We start from the raw sequence: 22,677 nt of genomic DNA on the forward strand, positions 1-22,677 counted from the left end.
ATAATATCTTGAATAATTTTCAAAGTAAAACCTCTGAAGAAAATTTGGTCCAAAATCAATGAAAAAGTAACTAAATGCCTTCAGTTTCATTACCTTTTCTTATCGATGAGTCTTTCTTTGCAATACATCCGATTCGATTGAAATATTTCAAAATGTTTATTTATTTACTTTTCATGAATAGAATTGTAAGCACGCAGATAAGCACTGTACATAGCAAATTTCCATCTTCGATAAAATGTTCTGCGACTAATCTTCAAACAGGGTTTTTAGAATACACCGTATATGCGTGATGTCCTCCGGGTGCCAGGCCCCACGGATACAATTTCAGATTTCGGTCTGTTCAAGTAGAGGAATATATCAGTCTTGCTAAACCCAGAGGCGTGCTTTGTATTGTAAGCCGAAACAGTGCAAAGGTAAAATAATTCTCTGGAGATGCGTGCACTACATTATTTTGGGAATCACGCTGCGAAATTCAAAAGTAGGCTTCGTGTACCCACAGGCTGGATCAAGTTCTTTTTCATTGTTGCCGCATCAACGAAAATTTCACGCTCATTCCTAACTGAAGTAAAAAACCCTCACCTGTAAAGATCGGCTGACAATAAACTGGAGCAGGACCAGGAAACCAAACACGCATGGTAACGTATGGGAATATCGAGGCCACATCACGTTGGAGAAGAGTTTGTTCCCTGAGTTGCCACTCGGCAGAGGGTACTAAGGAAACTGTATACTTGGATCTTTGCAGCAAACAGATACCAGCTTAATTATCTCGATAGCCTTATCTCCAACCTTGTAAGTGCAAAGAAAATAGCGAGCCCGAGGTCGCGTAGATGGTTAGTTGGCGGAAGTTGGATAATTGCGTTGAGAGGTTTACCCATCGCGACACCTAAGAACGCACTGCGATTGGTGGAGACGCTTGTATCTACTGCACAGCGCAACGCGACAGATGTAACACACAAAAAACATACTCTTCGCTATTTACCGCGAAAAGCTATAATAAAAGGATAAATGAGCGTTTGTTAGGATTGTATGCGTGGGAATGTAAAAGGTGAAAGATAAAGTCTGCATTAGGCCAAGTGGTCCCAAGTGGTCCATTCCGCCTGACTTTATTTCCGTGTTCCGTAGCATGAAGCGACTTGGAGTCCCAACTAGGAACATGTCTACTCCCTCCTAGATGGGATACCAATCTATCGCAAACCTAGCAATGTATACTCCCATAAAAACAAGAACATTTTTAGGTATGAATTTCTCTCTTGAAAACTTCTTTTATCGCCTATTTAAACGTCCACTCTTATCAGCACGAATTTCTGTAACATTGCATGAGCAAATAAACAGATCGTTTCCTATCGATTTCAAGTGTTGCGTGTTTGACGTTATCTTCTAATCTAGCTGTCACTTGTCAAGGTTGCGTGTGGTGATAACACAACACAGATACCGCAGTCATCCCATTCCCTCTATGACCAGAAGCTTGAGCTGCGCCTAAACTCTCTTGCCTAAACTGTCATGGGTATACCAATACCAAGTATTCATTCAACTATCCTTCCTTTGTCTCCTTTTCATAGGGTTAATTGTTCTCTATTTGTCATGACATCTTTTGTTACCGCTTTGGACGAGAGTTAATCATGGCAGATTTAATGTGATTTTTTCACTTAGAAAAGTAAACACATTCTTTGTACGTTACTAAACGAATAAAGGAAAAGAATCACTGAAAAATATCGACTCTGACGAGTTATACACATCAATGCTTGCTTTTGCACCATAAAAAATACCCCCTTATGTCACTGAGAATTGCAAACAGGTTACATGACTGCGGCCACTGTTCTCTCATGTTTATTAAGGAGAACAAGAATGTATTTTTCGGTGTTAGAGTACAAGCTATGCGGTGAAAAGAGTGTAAAGGTAAAACCTGTCATGCAATGAAACGGATACATGCAACCGCAATTTAATGAATGTCAACGACAGGAAGAACTTAACACGGATCTCTATCGTCTGACGGCACCTTGCAGTCGCAACAAATCTCTTGTCGGTAAAGCCAATACGAACTCGGTTTACATTTCACGCCCACACCAAACGGGAACGAGAAACGTGGAAATGGCCGAACCAAATCTCTTTGGATCAGCATGTATATCGCAGGTCCACGAAGAATTTGAATGGCTTGCATAGATTGCTTCCATGAACATAAAAAAGTTTACATATGGACCTTATAAACGAGAGACACTAAACAAAAAATTACACTCGGCACACACCGTCAACTAACATGATTCTAACAAGGCCCCCTGAAACTATACAAACACGTTTTGTCCATGAATATCAGTGGACTTCACTTTGGAACTAGAGACGTCACCTTTGTATGACATCCGAGACTGAGCTCGGAACAACGCTCTCCAAAACCAACCATTTTGTCAGCATAAACATCCCCAAAGAACAGTTTTGAATGTTTTAGTAGATTTATGACTCAGAACAAATATTTTAGCTACGTGGATGTCGTTCGGGGTTTGGGGTGAGGGAATTAAACAGCTACTTTGCGCGAGGCTAGGTAAAATGATCTCTACTCTTGAGTGTTAAAACTTTATTCACGTATTTAAAAATTCGTATGTAGGGCAAAGGCTAAATCATGTTGCAAGGCCATTTTTTCTTCAATCAGAAGGGCCGCGTGGTCGAGTGGTCATAGCGCCGGACTTGAAATCCGGAGATCGCGGGTTGAAGTCTCGCCTCTTTCCGCTAAGGTTGTTTCTCGGTAGACCCCAGTTCAACTCCTCAGTCATTCTTGTACATAGCTAGCCAACTGGTCTGCTTCCCGCCAGTTGGGATTTTTAAGCCTATCATATTTAGTTGATAGATTTGTTTCTTTCAGTTTAAGTGGCATGCCTGTAATATCTAAGCGCAACAATACCAGCAACAACAACATCATCAACAACAACAACAACAACAACAAAGTGATCGCTGCGGCGCGGATTTAAGTTGATCGTATGATCCTACCCCTACACGCACCGAATCTCACTCATTTCCCCTTGGCTTAAAAAGGCATACAAAAGGGACAGGAGCCAAACTACCAGTGCCTTCAGACGAGAATAAATACGAGTTTCCAAACTTAGCGCGCATGCTCCAGATCATCCCGTTACAGGCGTATCTCGTTTCCAGGACCTACGCCTCCACTGGACAAGAGCGAGTACACCACCTCTGGGAACGACATCGATTTAAAACCCGCATCATGCTCATATGAAGGTCCCATGCATATTCTAAGTTTGGGTCCAATTTTCGAATTTCCTCGCGACCACCAGTGATCAAATGGGACTGACTAGGCTTCAAGTAATAGTATCACTGACGAAAACCTGACATTAGGCACACAAATACCAGTGTGGTACATATTTGAATACTTCAACATATTTGATATTTCTCGTGCATTGCCTTCGAGTGCCTTTCGTGTAATTCTCTCTAAAACTACTATTGTGGTATGACCTAAATTCATTTGCAATTGCGGCTATAATAAGCCTCTTATTAGGAAAATTCTGTCAACATTTCAGCAGTTTTTTTTTCAGAGGAATTCCTCTATGTCCAGTTCAAGCACTGCGCATGGCAGATTCAATTCAAAGTTGTTGACGACTTCAGGATGTAGGACTCCCATGATTCCTATCGGCTTTCCGTTGGCGATAATTTGCGCACAACGACCAGGGAAGAAAGTTTCATCTGAAATAGAAATAAGTGAGCGAGTGAGTGAGTGCGTGACTGAGCGAGCGAGTTAGCGAATGAATGAGCGAACGAATAAATACACAATAAGATATAATAAGTGAAGTCCATACATTACGCCGATGTATATATAGAGAGAGTTTCTGTAGGGGGGTACAGAAAAGAACGAAATGTCTGAAAATACAAGAGACAACATTTCTGGGGAAGATTGCAAGCCAAATACTTTGCAAGAAATCTTTCAAACTGTGAAAGGAGCAGTAAGGGATACCTTCGTGCGCCTTCAAGTAATATCCGTGTACAGATGTCTTATCTTCCGAGTACGGTACTTCAAGAAGCTGCATGGTGCGGTCCAACAAACCATGAATGACCTGAAATAAGCAAAACAACATTGTTTGGAGATGGGCTTGGAAAGTGAGAAACTAAACCGAACACACGCTGCTTAAGAATCACAAATCTATAAAGAACAGAAGTAATACTACCAACTGGAGTAAACATTGGTACAGTGAAGCAAAGTCTTGGTTTTTATATCGATCTGCCTCCAAGAAGATTACCAAACGCGCAGTCGCTCGAGACGCAACTCCCGCTATGCGCTTGCTACAGTAACAAGCGCTCTATCTGTAGAACCGCAAGCAACCTTTTTTTTCCTTAGAGGAACGGTTTTGCAGAGATTGCGATAAAACCAGAAAAAAAGTAACCACTAAAAGACACCAAGTCCAGTGAACCAATCAGAACTGGGAACGAAAGAATTCAACCGCCGCCAAGCACAGGGCGTAAGCTTAGTCATGTTATCAGATTTAGTGCTTACTAATTTACGATTTTATTTTTTACCACGAGATCTGCACGAGTAAAACCAAAGCAAGATTTCAACACAGGACGTCCTTTGACGCGAGTTTGTTGGATCAAACGCAGGGCACTATTTATTCTTGAGTCCATGTGTAATAATTGTCAGCGGTGACAGTAATACCAGTCTAAACGCTTTTTTCACTCACCTCAAATCCCGGAGTCTTGTTGTAATTCACGGCACAGAAACGGCGATGATTCCGAGCTCCGACATCTGAAGGAAACATTGGTTGTGTTATGGCAACTTGAATTTGAATTGAAAAGCTGAAGAGGCGTCGCCTGCGGTGCAGCCGGAAAAGACTCGTATCCGGGTCATGTTATGGGAAAAGGTGGGAAAAAATAACGACGCTATCTTTCCTTTGACCCTTCTAATGACACCCCTCGCGCCTTAATTCAGCCTGGTAACCAATTTTCTCTTCCCAAAAACACAAAAATATCGACTGGGTGCGAGTCTGCAGCCGGACGTCACTCTAAAATCAGTCGATATAATGGCTGGCGGCGTAGACTGCAGGCTTCAGGGTATTTATGTACGACCGATTGATACACACAATGCAGGTTACAGTCATCCACACTGAGAAAACGATACCGGATCCGGTACTTACAAGTAAAAAACAGGTTAAGTTTTCTGCGTTCAAGTGAAAGGACTAGTCTCTTTCGAGGATCACGTAAGAGGACGCAAATTACTAGCTACAGTTACGTTTCATAGTCTGTGAATTCAAACTTTACCTTTCTTGTCATCACTGTGTACCACATCGGAGATTTCAAACAGTTTCATTGGAAGCGGCATCTTTTTGTTACAACTAACAGTCTTCAGAAGACCGGGAATGAGTGTTGTCCTGGCAACCTACAGCACAGCATCACTATGGTTACTGACATTGCTTTCTTCATATTAAACATGCTTTCACTGAATAGTCAAAATAGTCAAGAAAAGAGACGTAATTGGCTAATAATCCTTCATGTTACAAAGAGCCTCCTACTCTCATAACTTGATAAGAAATATTCCACACACGCCAATAATTACCACATGTATATGAACTTGTTATCAAGAAACGTCAGGTTACTTAGCAACAGTGCTAACGAAACCGGGGGTTCACCCACACCCTTCAGCCGAGAGGTTCTTGACTCTCGACCCACAACAGAAGATGTGAAAAAGGATTTCCTAGCAACAGCACTGTATATTTTAAGCAACAATAGATAGCACTTAACCCTTACACAAAACTCTTTTCCTTAATAATCTTTCTACATTCCCTTTACCAAAGGTTGGATGACTAGGCATTGCTTCAAACGCGATCAGTTTTCTTATTGTTATAACACATGCCTATCAGCTATGTGCGGCTACGCAACGATATTAGATACATTATGTCCGTGTTGAGAAACGATGGAGGCTTCACTTGCTTTCGAAGACATTTAATGTCTAAGTTATACATGTAACAAGGGTGCCTTACTTGGAATTCCAGTGTTTTTGGATTTGCTATGTGTACAGCTTTGGATGACGATAACGGCTTCTTGAGTTTCTCTGACACATCATCCCGTGAATACTGTGGAAAACATGAACATGACTGTATCTAAAATTTGATCGGCTACAAACCAGAACTTTACGAACTCTATTTCAATAGCGGTTACCTCTGTATATCGCAGGTTTTATGTACATAACAAAGACATTATTCTAATCTGCAGATACATTTTGTGTATTGCTAGAGGAAAGTGGTCGCTAAAGAGGAGGGCTTAAGGAGGTAGTTAACCCTTATTTTGAGAAAAAAGTCGAACATTTCATAAAAACTACTTTGAGCCCCCCTAAGACCCCTATCTATTCAATTTTTATAATCCGCATTTATTTTTTGAAAAATTTGAAAATCCCGCCTAAAACGGCTAATTAATTGAGAAGCGGTCAATTATTTATGCATAGCAACCGTCTGTTTACACTTTGTTTATTTTGGTTGTCATGGGACTTTCTGTTCCGCGTTAGGTCAAAAGTCCCCTAAAAGTCGTTTCCACAATCCTTAGAAGCCAAATTTCACAGAGTCCAGTCCAGATTTTCACTTGCAGTAACCATAATGCAGCGCGGTGGTCAAAGATTCGAAGTTGTGATTTTCTCGAAAGCGTGGTGTGGTGAAGTCAGATTGTTTTCTCGAGTATTTTTACTTTTTGTGCTTCATGAGATGGTCGAACCTGGAAAAAGGAAATTCAGATCGGTTAGGAGAAAAAAAAGAAAAGGTTTTTGTGGCCATAATGGGGCAAACAAACGGCCAAAGCTGACAAAGGAAGCAGATCAAGATGGCGCCGTGGAAGGTGAAGTCAAAGCCGGAGGCGAGAGTGACCTCAGTGAAGCCGAAGATTTGCCGGTGAGAGCCAATGTTTCTGCCTCAAAACTTCAGAATTCTTCCTTTTCGAGGTATGAAGAGCGAGAAGGCATCCTGACCCGAAAGAAGACGATCAGCGTTGGGCTCGGAGCTACATCAGCAGATGTTGACCAAGTTGCAAGCGGATTTAAATTGCAAGATGCCACTCTGTTGAGTGAGTGTATTGCCTCAGCAGCAATTTGCAGCTCTTGTCGCAAATCCCAATCAAGTCTCAAACTCTATCAGCGAGATTATCAGAGGGAAGGACTTGCTGAATGTCTTTTTCTCAAATGCTCAATTTGTGGTCATGAGACTGACTTGAAAACTAGCAAGAAACTTGGAGGTGTTGGTGGAGGTGCTCATGAAGTCAACAGGAGGTCAGTGTTGGCTTCCCAGAAACTTGGCCAGGCTGGATTGACAGATTTTTGTGCCAGGATGAATCTGCCCCCACCAGTAACCAAGAAATCTTTCAATGAACACTTAATTCAAATTGAAAAGGCTGCTGTAGAACATGCTAGAACATGCTATTGCTAGAGGAAAGTGGTCGCTAAAGAGGAGGGCTTAAATGTAATTCCAAAACCTCATTTGGACGAATTAAAACTAGCTCCCCAATGAATCTAAAGAAACAGACAGCAACAGTAGGGACAAAACACAACACTACAACAACTTGCAAAGTTACACTACATCTAATTACACTTACAAACTGTCCAAACTCTATCGTCAATCGGAAATAAAAGAACATGTGTTTTACACTCTACGACCAAATAATCATTTTTTCCCTTCCTTTGGTGGAGGCAGCGTGGCCGAGTGGCGCTGGTGTTGTAATCCAGAGGTTCCGGTCTGGTCTGCCTCCTGCCAGTTGGGATTTTTAACTATGTTATATTTTTTCCGTTGTTTCAGTGGCATGCCTGTAAACTACATGTAGCTAAGATTAGTGTTTGTATAGCTACGTGCATGACCTCTATAAATAAGATTTACATTTACAGTTATATTACATGGTAACACAGAGGCGACAAGCGATAATTGCCAATGAAATCATTTTACCAACAGAGGTCTTGTTCATTTTTCAATCATGCAAAAACTGAATCCTAACACTGATCGATTCCAATAACAAAACCCAGATAATCCTAAAGATCTTTAAGTGTTGCATGTATAAATTTCTCACCAAAGCGAAAGTAAGGACTTCAGTGAATCCAGCCTGGGCTATTTCTTGTCTCAGCAGATCACAAAGTGTATTTAGCTTGAACTGCAAAAGAAAGCTTTGATTAACGATAGTTTTCCCTCAAACTTACCTCAGTTGGGATAATATGGTTTCCTAGCAAACTAGCAGCAATAGAAAGAGCAAAGAAACAAAGCAATGGCTCTTTATACACTTGCTCATCATTAACTGTTACGTAAGGGGCAAGTCGGACCAGGTAGAGTTGGCATTTGCTGGAAAATTGACAATATAAAAAAGGAAAAAACAAACAAGAAGTTCCAGGTAGACAATATACTTTAATAATCATATGAAAAAAACAAACAAACAAACAAACAAACAAACAAAATTGAGGTCTGGAGGGCAAACTATTACCATAATGATGAATGAGAACTCACCTGATTTCCAATAGTATTGGTTGGAGGTATCCTCTTCACAATGTTGTTAAATCCATGAGAAATGGCTACATCCTCAATAATATCACACTCATGAATAATGTTTGTAAAATGTCAAGGAAAGATCTTCAAAATAAACATAACCACTACACTACAAAGTTTAAACTGGGCGGTTTAAAATTGCTTTTCTGCTAAAAAAAAAAACATGACTTACAATTTATGTTCAATTTAGCTATTTTCACTCCACAATAGTCCAGTAAGGTCCTTGGTGAGACTATGTTTTATACTAAGAATTATTCAGGAATGCTATGAAGACTACTTAAAAATGTATACAAATATCCCTTTGAGAGTAAATTGCTGTTGGAGATATTGATGAGTACCATGTTACTTCTTTTCAGAAAAGGTTGCTGGAGTAAAACTTATGAAGGTTTCAAAGGATATCTGCTCTTGTTGGAGGAATTTCCACTTTGACGTTTTTTCCACCATCAGTCACTTCACTTTGAAGGCACATTCGAGTCAACAAATCAGCCACTCGCTCAGGAGATTCTCTGCCATTGAAGAACAAGAATTCATTAACATACAGTACAACCTGGATGCAAAATTCTCACAGCTGAGCAACTTCCTGAATTACTGAAAGAAACAGGACTGCTTACTGGATTCCAATCTTCTTGTTAATTTGCTCCACACTGACCACTTCATGCCGATATTTTAGCTCCTTTTGAGAAAAGGGGGAAAAAAAATAGAAACAAAGACAATTCATAGAAACTGTATGGCCAATCAAAACACCGCAGCTACACTCAATTATATCCACTGCATGTTTTGTATATGCACAAAGTACAAAGAAAGTCCCGTTCCAAGTCCTGTCCCCTGATATTCCAAGTAACATTTTTGGACTTTGTTGAAGGCAGATGATACACAATAAAGCCACTGTGAAAGGCTTTACATTAGTATACAATGGTTCAGAACTGAAAATCTACTGTTACATTGTAGTAATATCACGTGCACCTTGATTTAGCAAGGCATTGTTTCAACCCAATAAATTTGAGGTTATTGAGATGGGCCTTGAAATATTTGTCTACCCATGTATGTTGTGTAAACTTTATTTCATTATTCATGATTAACTGAACATGCAACATGTGTATGTAACATACCGGATAAACAAGAACTGAACCATCTGGCTGTTCCACTTCAACTGACTCCACCCTAGACAAAAGTTTAGGTGTTACGTGTAGATAAATAAATAACATTTAGAGAGGAAGCCACATCAGCCTTAGCTGGTTTTCATGCGGATCCTCTATCCTGGTCGAATTGGAATTTGGAGATGCTGGTTTTTGTGGAGGGAGGAAAACTAGAGTTCTCAGAGAAAAACCTTTAGAGGAAGGTTAGAACCAACCATAAACTCAACACACATATGGCACCAGGCTAGCCTGCAGTGCAGGCGTCTTATTGGGGCGAGTTAACGTTACAACCTTGCGACCGCCTTTTTAGACCGCCATGTTCTTGCCTATCATTCACCCCCTTGGTAAAACTTTCTTTCTCTCCCCAGTCTTCCGCTGCATGAAAAATTCAAGATGGCGGCTAAACTTTTTACGATGTGAGCGCTCGCTCGAAAAAATCTCGCCTGCTCTGCAGGCTAGCACCAGGCTGGAATTGAACCCAGGCCACATTGGTGGGAGGCGAGCACTCTCACCACTGGGCCTTCCCTGCTTCTCAAGCGTTAGTTGTGTGATCCCCTTACATGACTGACTTCTTTTCTAGGCTTGAAGTTACATCATCAATTCACACTCAACACTTGTTCAAGAAAATCACTACTTACACAAATGGTTCAGCACAATAAACACTGAACATTGTCACCAGGGTGTCAAGGACAATTTTGGCCTAACAAAATATAATAATTAAAAGTATATTAGTAAATCAAATTAGATTTTTTTTCTCCTGGATAGTACCACTCCCCAAGACCATAATTTATATGATGTACATGTACTGTATATCCATTTATACTTCTGACTGGTCATATATACAAACTGGAAACAGAAAAATCGCCTATTTAAGATTTTTAAAAGTAAAAAATCTACAGTAAATGGAACACAACCTTTACTGCAGATGTGTTGTACTAGGACAAGATGCATGCAATGCATGATGTACATTGTTCACTAATGCAAATGATTCAAACAGAGAGCAATGGATCAGCAGTCTTTCAAGAAAGACAAACAATACTTAGCTAATGAATGCTATAAAACAAAAACAGTATAGAATGATGTACAATGTACAATTCTCAAACTCTTTAAATAACTTATATAGTAATTTATCATTGCTTTAAAAGTTATTCCTAACTTACAGTAAACATGGACACACTCATTCATGTATGCTATTACTTACCTTGTGCAAATCAGTAGCTGTGCTTTCTATGAAGACATTTTTTGTGCTTAGAGTTATTTTGGAATGGTCACCTACAAGCAAAAGTTCAGAGATGATACAGAATATGGATATACCGTAATTTGAGATATCTTTGTAATTTGCTACTGATATAGTGTAATAACAATATTATATAAAGGGCCTTTCATCAATAAGTAATAGGAGGCTGTTAGCAAATTCACAGATTGTGAGTTAATATTTATAAAGTTGATATTTTCAAAGACACCAAGTATTATGTCCAACTAGGATGGTACAGTAAGAATATCAGTCCTCAGAAACAGTCTTTTCAGGACTATCTTGACTTTAAGAATCACATAAGATGAACTACAATTCAACATTATTGGTTTAAACCATTGACTAGATTTCACATATTTATATTCAGCCCATAGTTCAGTTGAGCCTCTTTAATACTGACACTTAAGGGGAAGAGTTCAGTATCAATATTATGGAAGAGTGAACTGACTGTAATATAGAGTTGTCTGTATTATAGCCGAGTCTGTAAGGAGCATTTCCACTGTGCTACATGTAATAGCAGTTTGCTCTGCAAATTTATAGGCATAGCACTCTAACATTCAATTTTTGATGCAATGTCAAAATGTGTAATGATAGACTTACCATTGATAATTGGAGGCATTGAGAGAACAACACCATTGGCATCAAAAATAACTGGATAAACTGGTTTGTCTCGAATGATTGGCAGGTACTGTTTTAAATGGCTTTCTCCCTTTGTGAAGAAAAAAAAAAACAAAACAAAGTGAACATTGCAAATAATTCTTAGATCCTCCATTCTCATCACTGATTGTCATACAACCCAGGTCATCTGCATCTATTTTCATGTTATAACCACAAATATGAATCAATAAATTAAGATTCTTACCATGTCTTTCCATGTTAACTCAAGAGAAAATATCCCCACTGAGGACTTCTTTAGTTCTCATTACCTACTGGCATTTTAAATATGTTTTGATGGGGTGAGGAGAAATAAAATTTGGATCACCCCTCAAGACTTCTTTAAATTTCCCACACTCAGTAAATATTCAGAATTCACATATCCACAGCCCTAGCAAATTCTACAAGCCAGTAGCTCAAAGAAGAGGATCATGTAACATGTATCTGACATCACTGGTAGTAATCAATATCAAGGAACAGCAAACTTTCTTACTTTGTACACATCCATCAGTTGAACGGCTGTGTATTCTTTTGTCTGAAAGCAAAAAAAGTTGAACTTAAATAATTACCTTCAGTCATCAATCCACAATTATAAGCCAGCCCAGCCATTAATTTGATAATTTTTTTTGTTAGTTCTCACATCAAATCCTTTCAGCCAACTTCTCATTGGCAGATCATGGTTGAATCACCATGAGGCTAAGGAAAAACTTAACTGGCTAAGTTGGTCTTCACACCTTCAAAGTCTTTGTTTGTGGGCCATTGAATTTTACAAGTAGAGCAGCGTGTAAAGAAAGTCATGTATGACAGCCCAGGGCTAGCAGATTCTATCCTTCACTTCATTTGCATGTCCATGCCCCCTCTCCTCCCCTGGATGACGGAGCCATCGACCACATTACAATTTGTGGACACCCACTTTTGAAATCCTGGATAAAAGCCTGTTTCCTAGTGAATTTCAGTTAGTGATAAGCTCTCTTCAGCCAGTGAAAAAGGGCGGCAACTGGCTCTTAGCAAAGTCCCCAAAACACTAAATTTTCTTCATCCTGTTCAGTAGTGCATTATATCATTGAGCAAACCATTTAAGTGTCTAGAGTATCTTTGTGAACAGATTATACTTATATTGTCTACCAAAATCAATTCTCAAGTCTCACTTGATTAAGAGCTACAAATTTGATGTCCTGTGGGGGAAGAGCATCAAACAAAAATGGTCCTTGAAGAGTGTCAAAATCATGTGTTCCTATGGCAACAAGACTCCTTCGTCGGCACAGGTTGTGATGGAGTTTATCTTGAAGATCAATGAAGCTGTTATAACTATCCTGGAGAAAGAGATAGTTAAAGATATTTGAACATTTAATTAATCTTTAAGATTCGTACCATGTAAAGTGGTTTATGTTTAAAAGCCAAGTGAATAAACTTTACCTGAGTGAATGTAATATTTCTTAAAAGGGCTGCCACACAGTGAGGTCTGACAAGGGCAGTCTAATGAAAAAGGGAAAACCATTATTATACTATAATATGGCAAAGTGCAAAAAATTGCAGCAACTTACAACATTATCACAAACATCAAAGTAATGAAGTAAGCTAAGAGAACAGAACTTTATCCAATGGAATACTTACATTTTTTGAAATCTTTAATCTTTGCATTGGCCCATGAGGCTTAACAGATTTATATCTAGGAGTTTTCAGTCTAAAACAAAACACAAGAAATATACAGAGATTAACTCACTGATAACAATAGCCATTGTTCATCATAAGAGCAACATCCTGACTGAAACAGAGAACAGTAGGTCAAAGAGTAGGAACAGATTCTTGGGCAAGTTGTTATGACAAGGAAATTCACCTTAACCTCTATTTGTCATTGAAATGTCTTACTATAAAAATGCATTGATTATGAGACAGTTGAAAAATATCCTAAAATTATAGTGCAACAATGACATCCTATTTGAGGACATGCACACATGTATGGTAAACCTACTTTCCAAGAAAAACTTGAATTCCTCTTGAAATCCCCTCCAAACACAGAAGGTCGTACCTGTGTTAAGATATTAAGGTAGCGAGCTGAGAAACAAATTGCCAGCCAAGTTATTAATACAGGAACTACATTAGACATATTTGTACAGTGCATTGCCAATCATAACTAATCTAAGACTAGATAATGGCAGACATGTTAAAAAGATAAAATTACAGATTGCAAGACAACAAAAACAACAAAAACAACAACAGGAAACTTAACTAAAGCTTATAAGCCAAGCATTAATTTGCAATGATAATGCAATTAGAATTAATCCTCACAAACTGTCTTGTAACCCAGAAGGTAAATTAGGTTTTAACAAAACTATTGTACCGCATCAAAGGGCCAGTGATTTATAACCTGATTGACAGATTGTAATTCCAAACTAGTCACAATATTTCCCTGGTTTTTCTTGAATTATATGTCCCCCATAATACATGTACATGTACATGTAAGTCAGGTATACCTGTTAGCTGGAATTTCAATTTTATAAATAACTCCTTCATCTTCTTTGCCTTCTTCTTCTCCAGGGACCTGTCAGAATACACACAACACAGTTGCTGTCTGATGTTCGTCAGTCACACAGATATAGGAGTCTATGTATTGGAAGCCATAAACGTAGCATTTGTGCATCCAGTTGTATCCATACTTTTTCTTACTCCAGGAGTAGGTCGGGAATCTAGCTAAAAAGAAACTAAGCAGGCTTCTCAGCTAGCTTTTCCAGTCTGTGCAACTTTTAACGTCTTTGTTACGTAGTAAAATTTCCACCAGTGGGAACCCCTCTTTCAGCTGGTGAGATAAGCGTGTAGCCAGCTTCCTAGATACATCCCTGATAGATACTGCATGCCTTCAGAGGTTGGGGGGAGGGTATTCCTTCAAATTTCTTTTGCTGGGTTTGATGCCCACTTCTTGGATCCCTTAAGGATCTCAATTCAGACCAAAATATGTGATATCCTATTCCCTAGTCACAACCTTACCTAAATATGGATACCCTTTCCAAAAAAAAGGTACCCCCATTGTAGCACATAATTATCTGCATAGCATTTACGGCATTTGTATTATAAGGAGCTACCTTCCTAGAATCACTTACTCACTACAAGTGACTCTTTTTGTAGGTTTTATTGTATATACCTTTCGGAGGAATACATAAATACACATAGCATTCCCAAGCCTTGACTAGTTTTGTAGTTTGCTTTAGGTGTTTTCATTTTACCACAGATGGGGTTCTTTAAATAAGTAAAGTGGAACCTGCCTTTTGGCCACCCCAACAATATGGTCATCTTGCTATTAGATCCACTTTATTCTGGCCGGAACAAAACCTCAGTCAGTCATTTCCTTATCCAAACTTGTTAAACAAGGGCAGATTTTTGTGGCCTGTTGGTGGCTGGATTAGCGGGGTTCCACTGTACTTTGAAACCCAAAACAAAGTTAACAATATTTTTATCGAACTTGTATAACATTCCCAGCAACCAAATTAGTAGGTACGTTTCGATTGACAGTATACTATATTATAAACTATATTGGCGACAAATTGAGAATCCCGGAAGCCAGACTACTCCGGTACACACAACAGCATGAAATATCACAGTCAGAAATAAATGATTACTCCCTCAGCAAATCTCTTACCACTTCATCCAATTCGAGGCCAAAGTCAAAGCACAGTTCTTCAAACTCTTCATCAGCTGAATAACAAATAACAAGTCTTGTTGGTTCACCGGAATCTTTCAAGGTTGTAGCACGTGTGCTAAGCTTAAAAGGATAATAAGCTAACTTACTGTACTCCTTTCCAATAGCCTTGAATAAGAGATCTCTCTTGATATCTACAGTTGGCATATCGTCGAACAAGTTTGTAAAAATCAATAACTAAATTCAGGAAATTTCATCAGCCCACGATCGAACCTCTTTCGATTTTCGACAGTAGTTTCTAGTCCTCGTCGTAGCCTTCTATGATTGCGGGCTCAGAATAGTCACCAATTCTCCAGTGTTGCCCGGTTGCCTAGGCCGCAAAGGTCTCCCTTGCATCTGGGGTCACGTGACCAAATTTTTCCTGGAAAATTTTTACATTGTGGGCTATGAGTTAATGAATGCCAGAAATGGAAAAAGCGCTTCGCAAATAGCCAGATGGCCAAGTTTGAGGCCCCTGGAATGAAAGAGTAAGTTTCTACGACAGTTTGAATTTTCAGAAAATTTAAAGGATCTGTATGGAAAATGTTGCTGGAGAGCAAGGCTTTCCTCTCCAGTAGCGTACTTTTATCATACAAATCTTCTTATTCTTTTAAAAATTCAGACAGTCATAAATTCTCATTCTGGGGGGGGGGGGGGGGGCAAACTTGGCCATTTTGATATTTGTGACATGCTTTTTCCATTTTGACGTTCGTTAAGTTATAGCCCATAATTTTATGAAAAGTACGTTCCATGATGGCTTAGCTGCAAAGGACCTATTTCTTTCTAAAAGTTAAAAAAAATATTCTCTCGATTCGTAGAATTCATTTCCAGTAAAGAAACCAGGGCCCAGATTTAAAAAGTTCCAACTTTTGAATGCAAATAAAACCGTGGCCGGGAATCATGTTTTGTGATGCTTTAGTTTTTTTAACCCTGAATGAAAATTATCCTAATATAAATTTACGCCAGGAGCCATAATCGGGGACGGAGACCGTAAGTCTTGGGATCCGCGCGCACCTATGATATGGGACAATTTTTCTATTTTTAGAACAAATTGCGCCATCCTGACGTCATATATCCGCGCGGATCCACGCACATGTCGGGGGCTCTCGCGTGGATGTTGTCACGTTGCGTGATCAAATGTTGAGAGTTGAGAGAACTTGAGAGATTCTCTTACGTATTTTTCATAGCGATGGCAGGGAATAAGGCAGGGAATACGAACCAGGACGCTTATATGTAGTTTTATGCTCTGAGCTAACGGAAAAGGTGGGTTTTTCAGGGTCGAAAACAAGACTTCAATCTCTCGCTGGGAATGAATAATAAGATCTGCTCGCGCTAGTTGTAAGCTTACGCGTATGTTTTTGCGTTAGTTCTGACTTAAGAATATAGCAAGAAAACTCTCTACTCTGGTATCGAGTTAATTTGTGAGTTTCTCAGACAATGGTTAATCATAACCAAATCCTGTTTTGATGGTTTCTTATTGTTTCTACTTGTTTGGTGAGTCTGACGCGTACAATTAGCTCATTTGTATAGTGCAGCTCGTGCACTCTCAAGTCCGAGTCGGTGTTTTCAATTGTCAACAAAGCTTGACAAAGATTTCTTTCGTTATCTTTTGTGCTGAGATGCTGCAACAAATTTCACGAACGCAAAAAAGGCTACTAACATCATGCTGTTTCTTCAACATAAGCATAGTGAAGTTTTACACTGCGAAAATGAAAATAGACAAGCAGTTTTGATAACTCGATCAACAAAATCGAAATCGTTATTCGAAGTTGAATAAAGAAAGCGTCATCGTAACTTTGCTGATTATTTCTCCTTTATTCACATATTTTCAGCTTAGCTTGTAATATGTTCTCAAACATTTATCAATCTTAAACATATTTAAAACTATAGAGTTATTGTTTGAGTTCGATGTACGCTTTCACACGAAAGTGCGGCGGAAGCACAATTTGTCATGTTTACCGTGATTGTACAAAACACGCATCGGCGGGCGCTCTCATTCATCGACAATAGAGAATTCACTGGATTTTTACACGAATAAAACTGAGCAGTATCTACGGACGTAAAGTTATTGGACCTTGATGAAACATCAAGCGTTGCTTACAATTCAGGCGAAACTCAAACTGACCAAACTAGCAATTATTTTGTTTTACTTTTCAGTTGCGATAGACTAACAAATTCCTCGCAAGCGTGTGGCAAGAGGAGCTAGGAAACTATGAAGTCCTGAAGCTCTGCTATATCTAAATATATTCAGCTAGTTTTTTGCTGTGTAATGGAAAAGCTCTTCAACATATGTGAAATTAAATAAGTGGAGTAATGTACAGCTCATGTAAACGTAAAAGAAGCAAAAAAGAAGGAACCCATATCATGGGGACAACCCCAATACTAGAAATGGCGCGCGCTTACGGTCTCCGTCCCCGATTATGGCTCCTGATCTTAGGTATGTGTACTATATCTCGAGACGTTAATTATATCTCGAGTCGTTATTGTCGTTTTATTGTTTTTCTAGTCTTTTCCCATTCCTTTTGCTGTTTTACTTGATTTTCCTTGAGACGGTAACAGAGAATGAAGCCGATTTCAAATGGGTTTCGTATTTCTAATATTCAGCTTAGTCCCTACTCTTTCACGACCTTTCACAGCTCAAGGGAGTCTGGGCTCTACCATAAGTCGGGATAGTATCACTTCGTTTCAGGCCTTGCGCGGTCATTGCGACAAGAAAGAACGCCTAGGGACTAGTCTGATTCTGATTAAATGTACAAGTGATTTTGAAGAAACACACCAAAAATAATTAAGAGGCTAATCAGACAAGAAACAGAACCCAGACTGTAGCGGTCGAAAACGGGTTTGTCTGGCCAGCTAATGGCTAAGAAACAGCTTTTTTCGTAGGCGTGACATTCAAATTTCCATCTTCGTCTTGTCCTCCTAACTGGCTATTGGAAGCCTGTGGAATAAAGAGGCTATAGATTAATTTTGTGTGGTCTGAATTTACCGAGCAGCTTAGAAACCTGCCTTGTTGACCGCGAACTAAAGAAACAGTAATTATTGATTTTGTTTTATTTTTATTTGGTGACCATGTAGACCGAGGTACCGTTTCGATATTTGATCATAAGAAAAAAAGGTTTGTTAGCGTGAGTTAGACTGACAAGAGTGTATGTATGTATGTAAGGTAAGCTGTTCCGAATCTTTGCGAGGATTTGAAAGTGAAAGTTATCTGACTTGTTGGAAATAGCTTTAACTGGTGTAGAATCGGGAAGGAACATTATTATTTAGTTATTCATGCTGATTTTGGTGCCTCTATAGCGTTTGCGTTTGTCATAAATTGTAATGAGGGATGTAGTTATGATACAAGATCTCTGCACTAAAATTTGAGAAACTGTTAAACAAGCTTATCGTAACGATGGCAGTTGATAATAAAGGTATTTATAAAACTACATCTCCTGTGTTTTGATTTGTAGATGAAACAGGAAAAATGTTAGAGATCGTTTTTAAATCCCCTCTTGACACGCTTAATCGAAAATTCTACTCATTTCAGATGCAGCGTTTATACAGCTGCCCAGGGTGCATTCCATGTAAGCCAAAAACATGTAAAATTCTACGCCACTTAGCAAATTGACACAATTGTTTTTCTCAGTTGTGGCAGACAAGTAAGGCATTTTGATTTGAGGGCAGCGAGACATTAAAACCGAAACAAGCCCGCAGCAAAATGACCGGTGGCTGGATCTAACTCGTCTCCGACGTTATCCACTGATCTGATCTAAAGCCTTACTTTACTTAACTATAACCTTACTAAACTATAAAGAATGCTAGAAAGTGCGACTTGAATTGGACCCGGCATTCCTCCTGTTATAAAAACTGTCCCTTATTTTGTTTTAGCACTTGAGTCATTGACGTGTTAGTTATCGTATAAAAGGTAAACATTGTAACTTGAAGCGAGAGACGCTTAGGAAAAAGTGCAATTGCACTTTCTCAATCGTCTTAAGTTTGTTTCTCTCTCGACTCTTTTTTTCGCGTGTTTCCTTTAACCATTTGCCTCCAGGTTTTCCGAAGATAGATGTATACTTTTTTTAATCAATTTTCCGCACGATAACGGTCACGCGTGATTACATCTGTTGTCATGGTGCAATCCCTTCTTTTGAAATATTGAATTGTGCATTCAAAACGTTTTCTGGGCAAGGCAACTGCCCTTTGTTTGGCGAAATGTAAAATACAGAAAAGTTAGTGGATAACGTTAAAAAAAAAAAACATAAGAGGATAGAGGATAGAGACATTTCTATGAGCGTTTTTACACTGGAAACCGCAAATCACTCACTGTCATATGCATGATAATTAAATATGCATGGCAGACAAGACTGCACACTCCGTTTAAGATTATAGCCAAAATTCTCTTTCTGGTTTTAAGCGGGATGATCAGCAGGAGAAAAATATATATTGGTGCCCATTAGAGATCTTGAAAATTAATGTCTAACTTATGTTGTATCAATATTCCTCGCTATTTCTTCGTGCACATCGAGTGTCTTTTACTGGGACGTGTATGACATTTGGAAAACACTGAGAACATGCTCCGTTTAGGCCAATCATTTAAACTGCTTCGGTTGGTAAAATCGTCCAAATAGCCGGATGGCTTTTCAGCTACACAAAGTTCGTCTGCTTTGTGAAAGTCAATTCCAGCGGTGTCTATACTTCTTCTCTTAGAGCGAGTTCTTGTTAACTTCCCGTGGAAGGAATGGGTTTGAATTTTAATTTGGAAGTTGGTCCGTGAAAACTGCCAATCAATAGTCCAACACTGCGCAGCAACATTGCTAAAACACGCCCTGAGAAAAGAATATGTGGCTTGACTATAAACTTAAGGGACGGGTTGGCCATTATTTCACATTATCTAAGTCACATTTACAAAAAATGTTATATAACGGAACATGGTATAGAACGTCCTCATTAAGATATACAATGTTACCAGTTTACTGGTCAGCCATATAAGGTAAAAAGTTGAAGATGATCCTTCATAATAGAGCATATTCGTATCCTCGGTATTAGACTAGAACAAGCTTGCAACTGAGGCCCGGGGCTAATGCTGGGAATCTTTTCAAATGCGAAAAGCATCTATTCCTTTTTGATGACAGTCCCCCGCAGAAGCCTCCACTACAATCTAGTTCCTGTCCAATACTAAGAATACGAATATGGGGTTTGTGGCTTAGGGTGGCTCAAAACAGTTTCCAGCACTTAGATTTTGATGGGTCGTTATAAACACTCCTTGTCGCTTTATGCTACAATCATGATATCGAAAAACTTCCCAATCATTAGTGAACACGTTGTTAACATTTTCGTGACATTCTGTACATAGTGTTCAGAGCACCTTAAATTTCCAAAAATTTAAGGTGGCTCTGAACCCTATGTACAGATTTTTGTAAAACTTTGCCAAAAGTTGCGTTCTATCATGCTTATTACAATTTGATAATACAAAAACAATTCACTGTGCCGTTTTTTGAATTATAATTAAGCCCCTAAGGCTATAATTAGGGGTGTTTTTAGCAGGTCATACTGCTGCTACGGTAACCTATCGTGTCACTGTTTACTAATGATTGGGCAGCTTTTTGATACCATGATTGTAGCACCAAGTGATAAAGAGTGGTTATAACGACCCATCAAAATTTAACTGCTGGAAACCTTTGACTGACAACATAATCCTGCAAGAGTTTAGGAAATGAATAATCAGTTTCCTTAATGTGGATTTTATTTTTAGTGATATAACATGCGGCATGTGGATTTAATTTTTCAGTTCTGTGCCGTTACATGATTCAAAGGTCAAAGAATAATGAAATGCAAAAAAAACGAACAATCAAGAAGCGGCTTCGAAAAAAAAGGGAAATTGTCATTAATGCAATCAGTCACCGAACTCACTGGTGTAAACGTCACCAACAACCAACTGATACTGTTCATTCGGTTTTAACGACCCTTGGTGTCTTAGAATTTTGGCAGTCTGTAGTTTTGTCAAAGCAGTCAGGTAGGATCAGCTTAAGGTCCTTAAGATGTTGTAGTTTTTTAAATTTGTTTCTTTAAAGTAAAATAGAATTTTAAAAGCCATGAATTTAATAGCCGAGCGTATATTTATATTCTGCAGGTTCCACTCACTTGAGAAAAGATACCATCTGCAGTAAACATTGATACACCTACTTCACGGATATCCAGGTGGGTAGAAAACATTTACTGACCAGTAATACTGCGAAATTTAAAACACATCGTCGCCGTTTCCGCTTGATGCTTTGTACTTTGAATTATTGGAGAAATAAATGCATTACAGGGGCTTTGTTATAAGCATGTTGTTTTGGGTATAAGATGCATCCTTTTGACTCGAAGTCGCTTTCTCTCAGAGTGTCTAGTTGGTGGTGTTTCTCATTGTCAGTGTTAAGAGCGACTCTCTATAGGGACCGAGTGAGATTGGAAAAATGTGGCAGAAGGTTGGAAAAATGGACCCCTTGATATTTCGTCCAGAGATAACCTATGGTATGCTGAGAATCGTGATATATGTTTTAGGTTCTAGAGTTTTTACATTTTTGAGAAAATTACGAAAAACCTTCGACAACCCGTGAAGCCGAAAAATCACAGAATTGAGTTCAAATTTCATGATCAGATAGTCGAACTCGCGTGAAGGCGTATAGGAAATTATGGTTTTCCTTAGTTTATAATTTTGTTTAGGAGGTATTGCTAAGCTGCTTTGATGATATTTTGTATATGTAGTTGGACTACATGCTGTCCAATTTGGAAATAATTGGATGAAAAAAATTCCGAGGACAGCCGAAATTGGACGAGGCCGCAGGCCAAGTCCAATTTGGCTGTCAGAGGAATTTTTTGAATCCAATTATTTCCAAATTGGACAAGCATGTAGTCCTGTTACTTATTAATTATATAGCTCGTGAGGTAATACAGCTTTGCAAGGGAAACTACAGTAACTGTCTCTGAAGAAAAACAGACTGGGCCCTCGATATTCCGAAACTTGGGAAAGCTTCGAAAATATCCGGTGATCTTCGGAGATCGCCGGAGATTGTCACAAGTCTTCGGAAATCCTGGGAAGTGTTCGGGTGATCTTCGGAAATCTTGGGAAGTGTTCGGGCGATCCTCGGGAGTACTCAAGTGATCTTTGGAAATCTTCGGAGATGTTCGGGTGCTATTCGGAAATCTTCGGAAGTGTTCGGCGATCTTCGGAAATCTTCGGAGGGTTTCGTGTGGCTTTCGATAATCTTCGGAAGGTTAATAGCTTAATTTCATTGGCTGAGACAAACTGTCCTATTTTTTCCCAAATTGGACAGTTTCTGCGCTTTTACTCAAAGTCCTTATTGAACAATGTCCAAATTAAATCCCAAATTACACAGTTTCCAGAAATTAAAGGATGATAGCTGCGCTGACAATACTGGAACAACTGACTGCTAAATAATTAAGATTCACAATTGTATTTCCGAATTCCTGGAGACCAAGCGA

General features: G+C 39.0%; 1 protein-coding gene across 1 annotated transcript; it reads right to left on the bottom strand.

Moving 5' to 3' along the window:
• Positions 1–293: 293 nt before the first annotated feature.
• On the bottom strand, positions 294–15,776 carry LOC145482801 (phenylalanine--tRNA ligase beta subunit-like). The gene is made up of 21 exons (XM_081461443.1): positions 15,321–15,776; positions 15,172–15,227; positions 14,012–14,079; positions 13,510–13,566; positions 13,152–13,221; positions 12,954–13,013; positions 12,686–12,850; positions 12,031–12,072; positions 11,484–11,592; positions 10,833–10,903; positions 10,270–10,331; positions 9,605–9,656; positions 9,107–9,168; positions 8,894–9,001; positions 8,457–8,556; positions 8,029–8,109; positions 5,970–6,062; positions 5,251–5,368; positions 4,674–4,738; positions 3,953–4,052; positions 294–3,684 (listed from the first exon to the last, which is right to left on the bottom strand). The coding sequence occupies exons 1-21, from the start codon at positions 15,376–15,378 to the stop codon at positions 3,533–3,535; spliced, it is 1,749 nt and encodes a 582-aa protein (XP_081317569.1). The 5' UTR covers positions 15,379–15,776; the 3' UTR covers positions 294–3,532.
• Between the last annotated feature and the right edge of the window lie 6,901 nt (positions 15,777–22,677).

The sequence above is a fragment of the Orbicella franksi genome, chromosome 3, assembly GCF_964199315.1.
Source record: "Orbicella franksi chromosome 3, jaOrbFran1.1, whole genome shotgun sequence".
NCBI classification, from domain to species: domain Eukaryota; kingdom Metazoa; phylum Cnidaria; class Anthozoa; order Scleractinia; family Merulinidae; genus Orbicella; species Orbicella franksi.

Bases quoted from the DNA above. Each gene is read 5' to 3' on its own strand.
- LOC145482801 (XM_081461443.1), bottom strand. From the start codon at position 15,378: ATGCCAACTGTAGATATCAAGAGAGATCTCTTATTCAAGGCTATTGGA. The intron at 14,080-15,171 runs GTAAGAGATTTG...GTATTCTGACAG, and splicing joins GCCTCGAATTGGATGAAGTG to GTCCCTGGAGAAGAAGAAGG. The intron at 10,904-11,483 runs GTAAGTCTATCA...TTTTGCTTGTAG, and splicing joins AATGCCTCCAATTATCAATG to GTGACCATTCCAAAATAACT.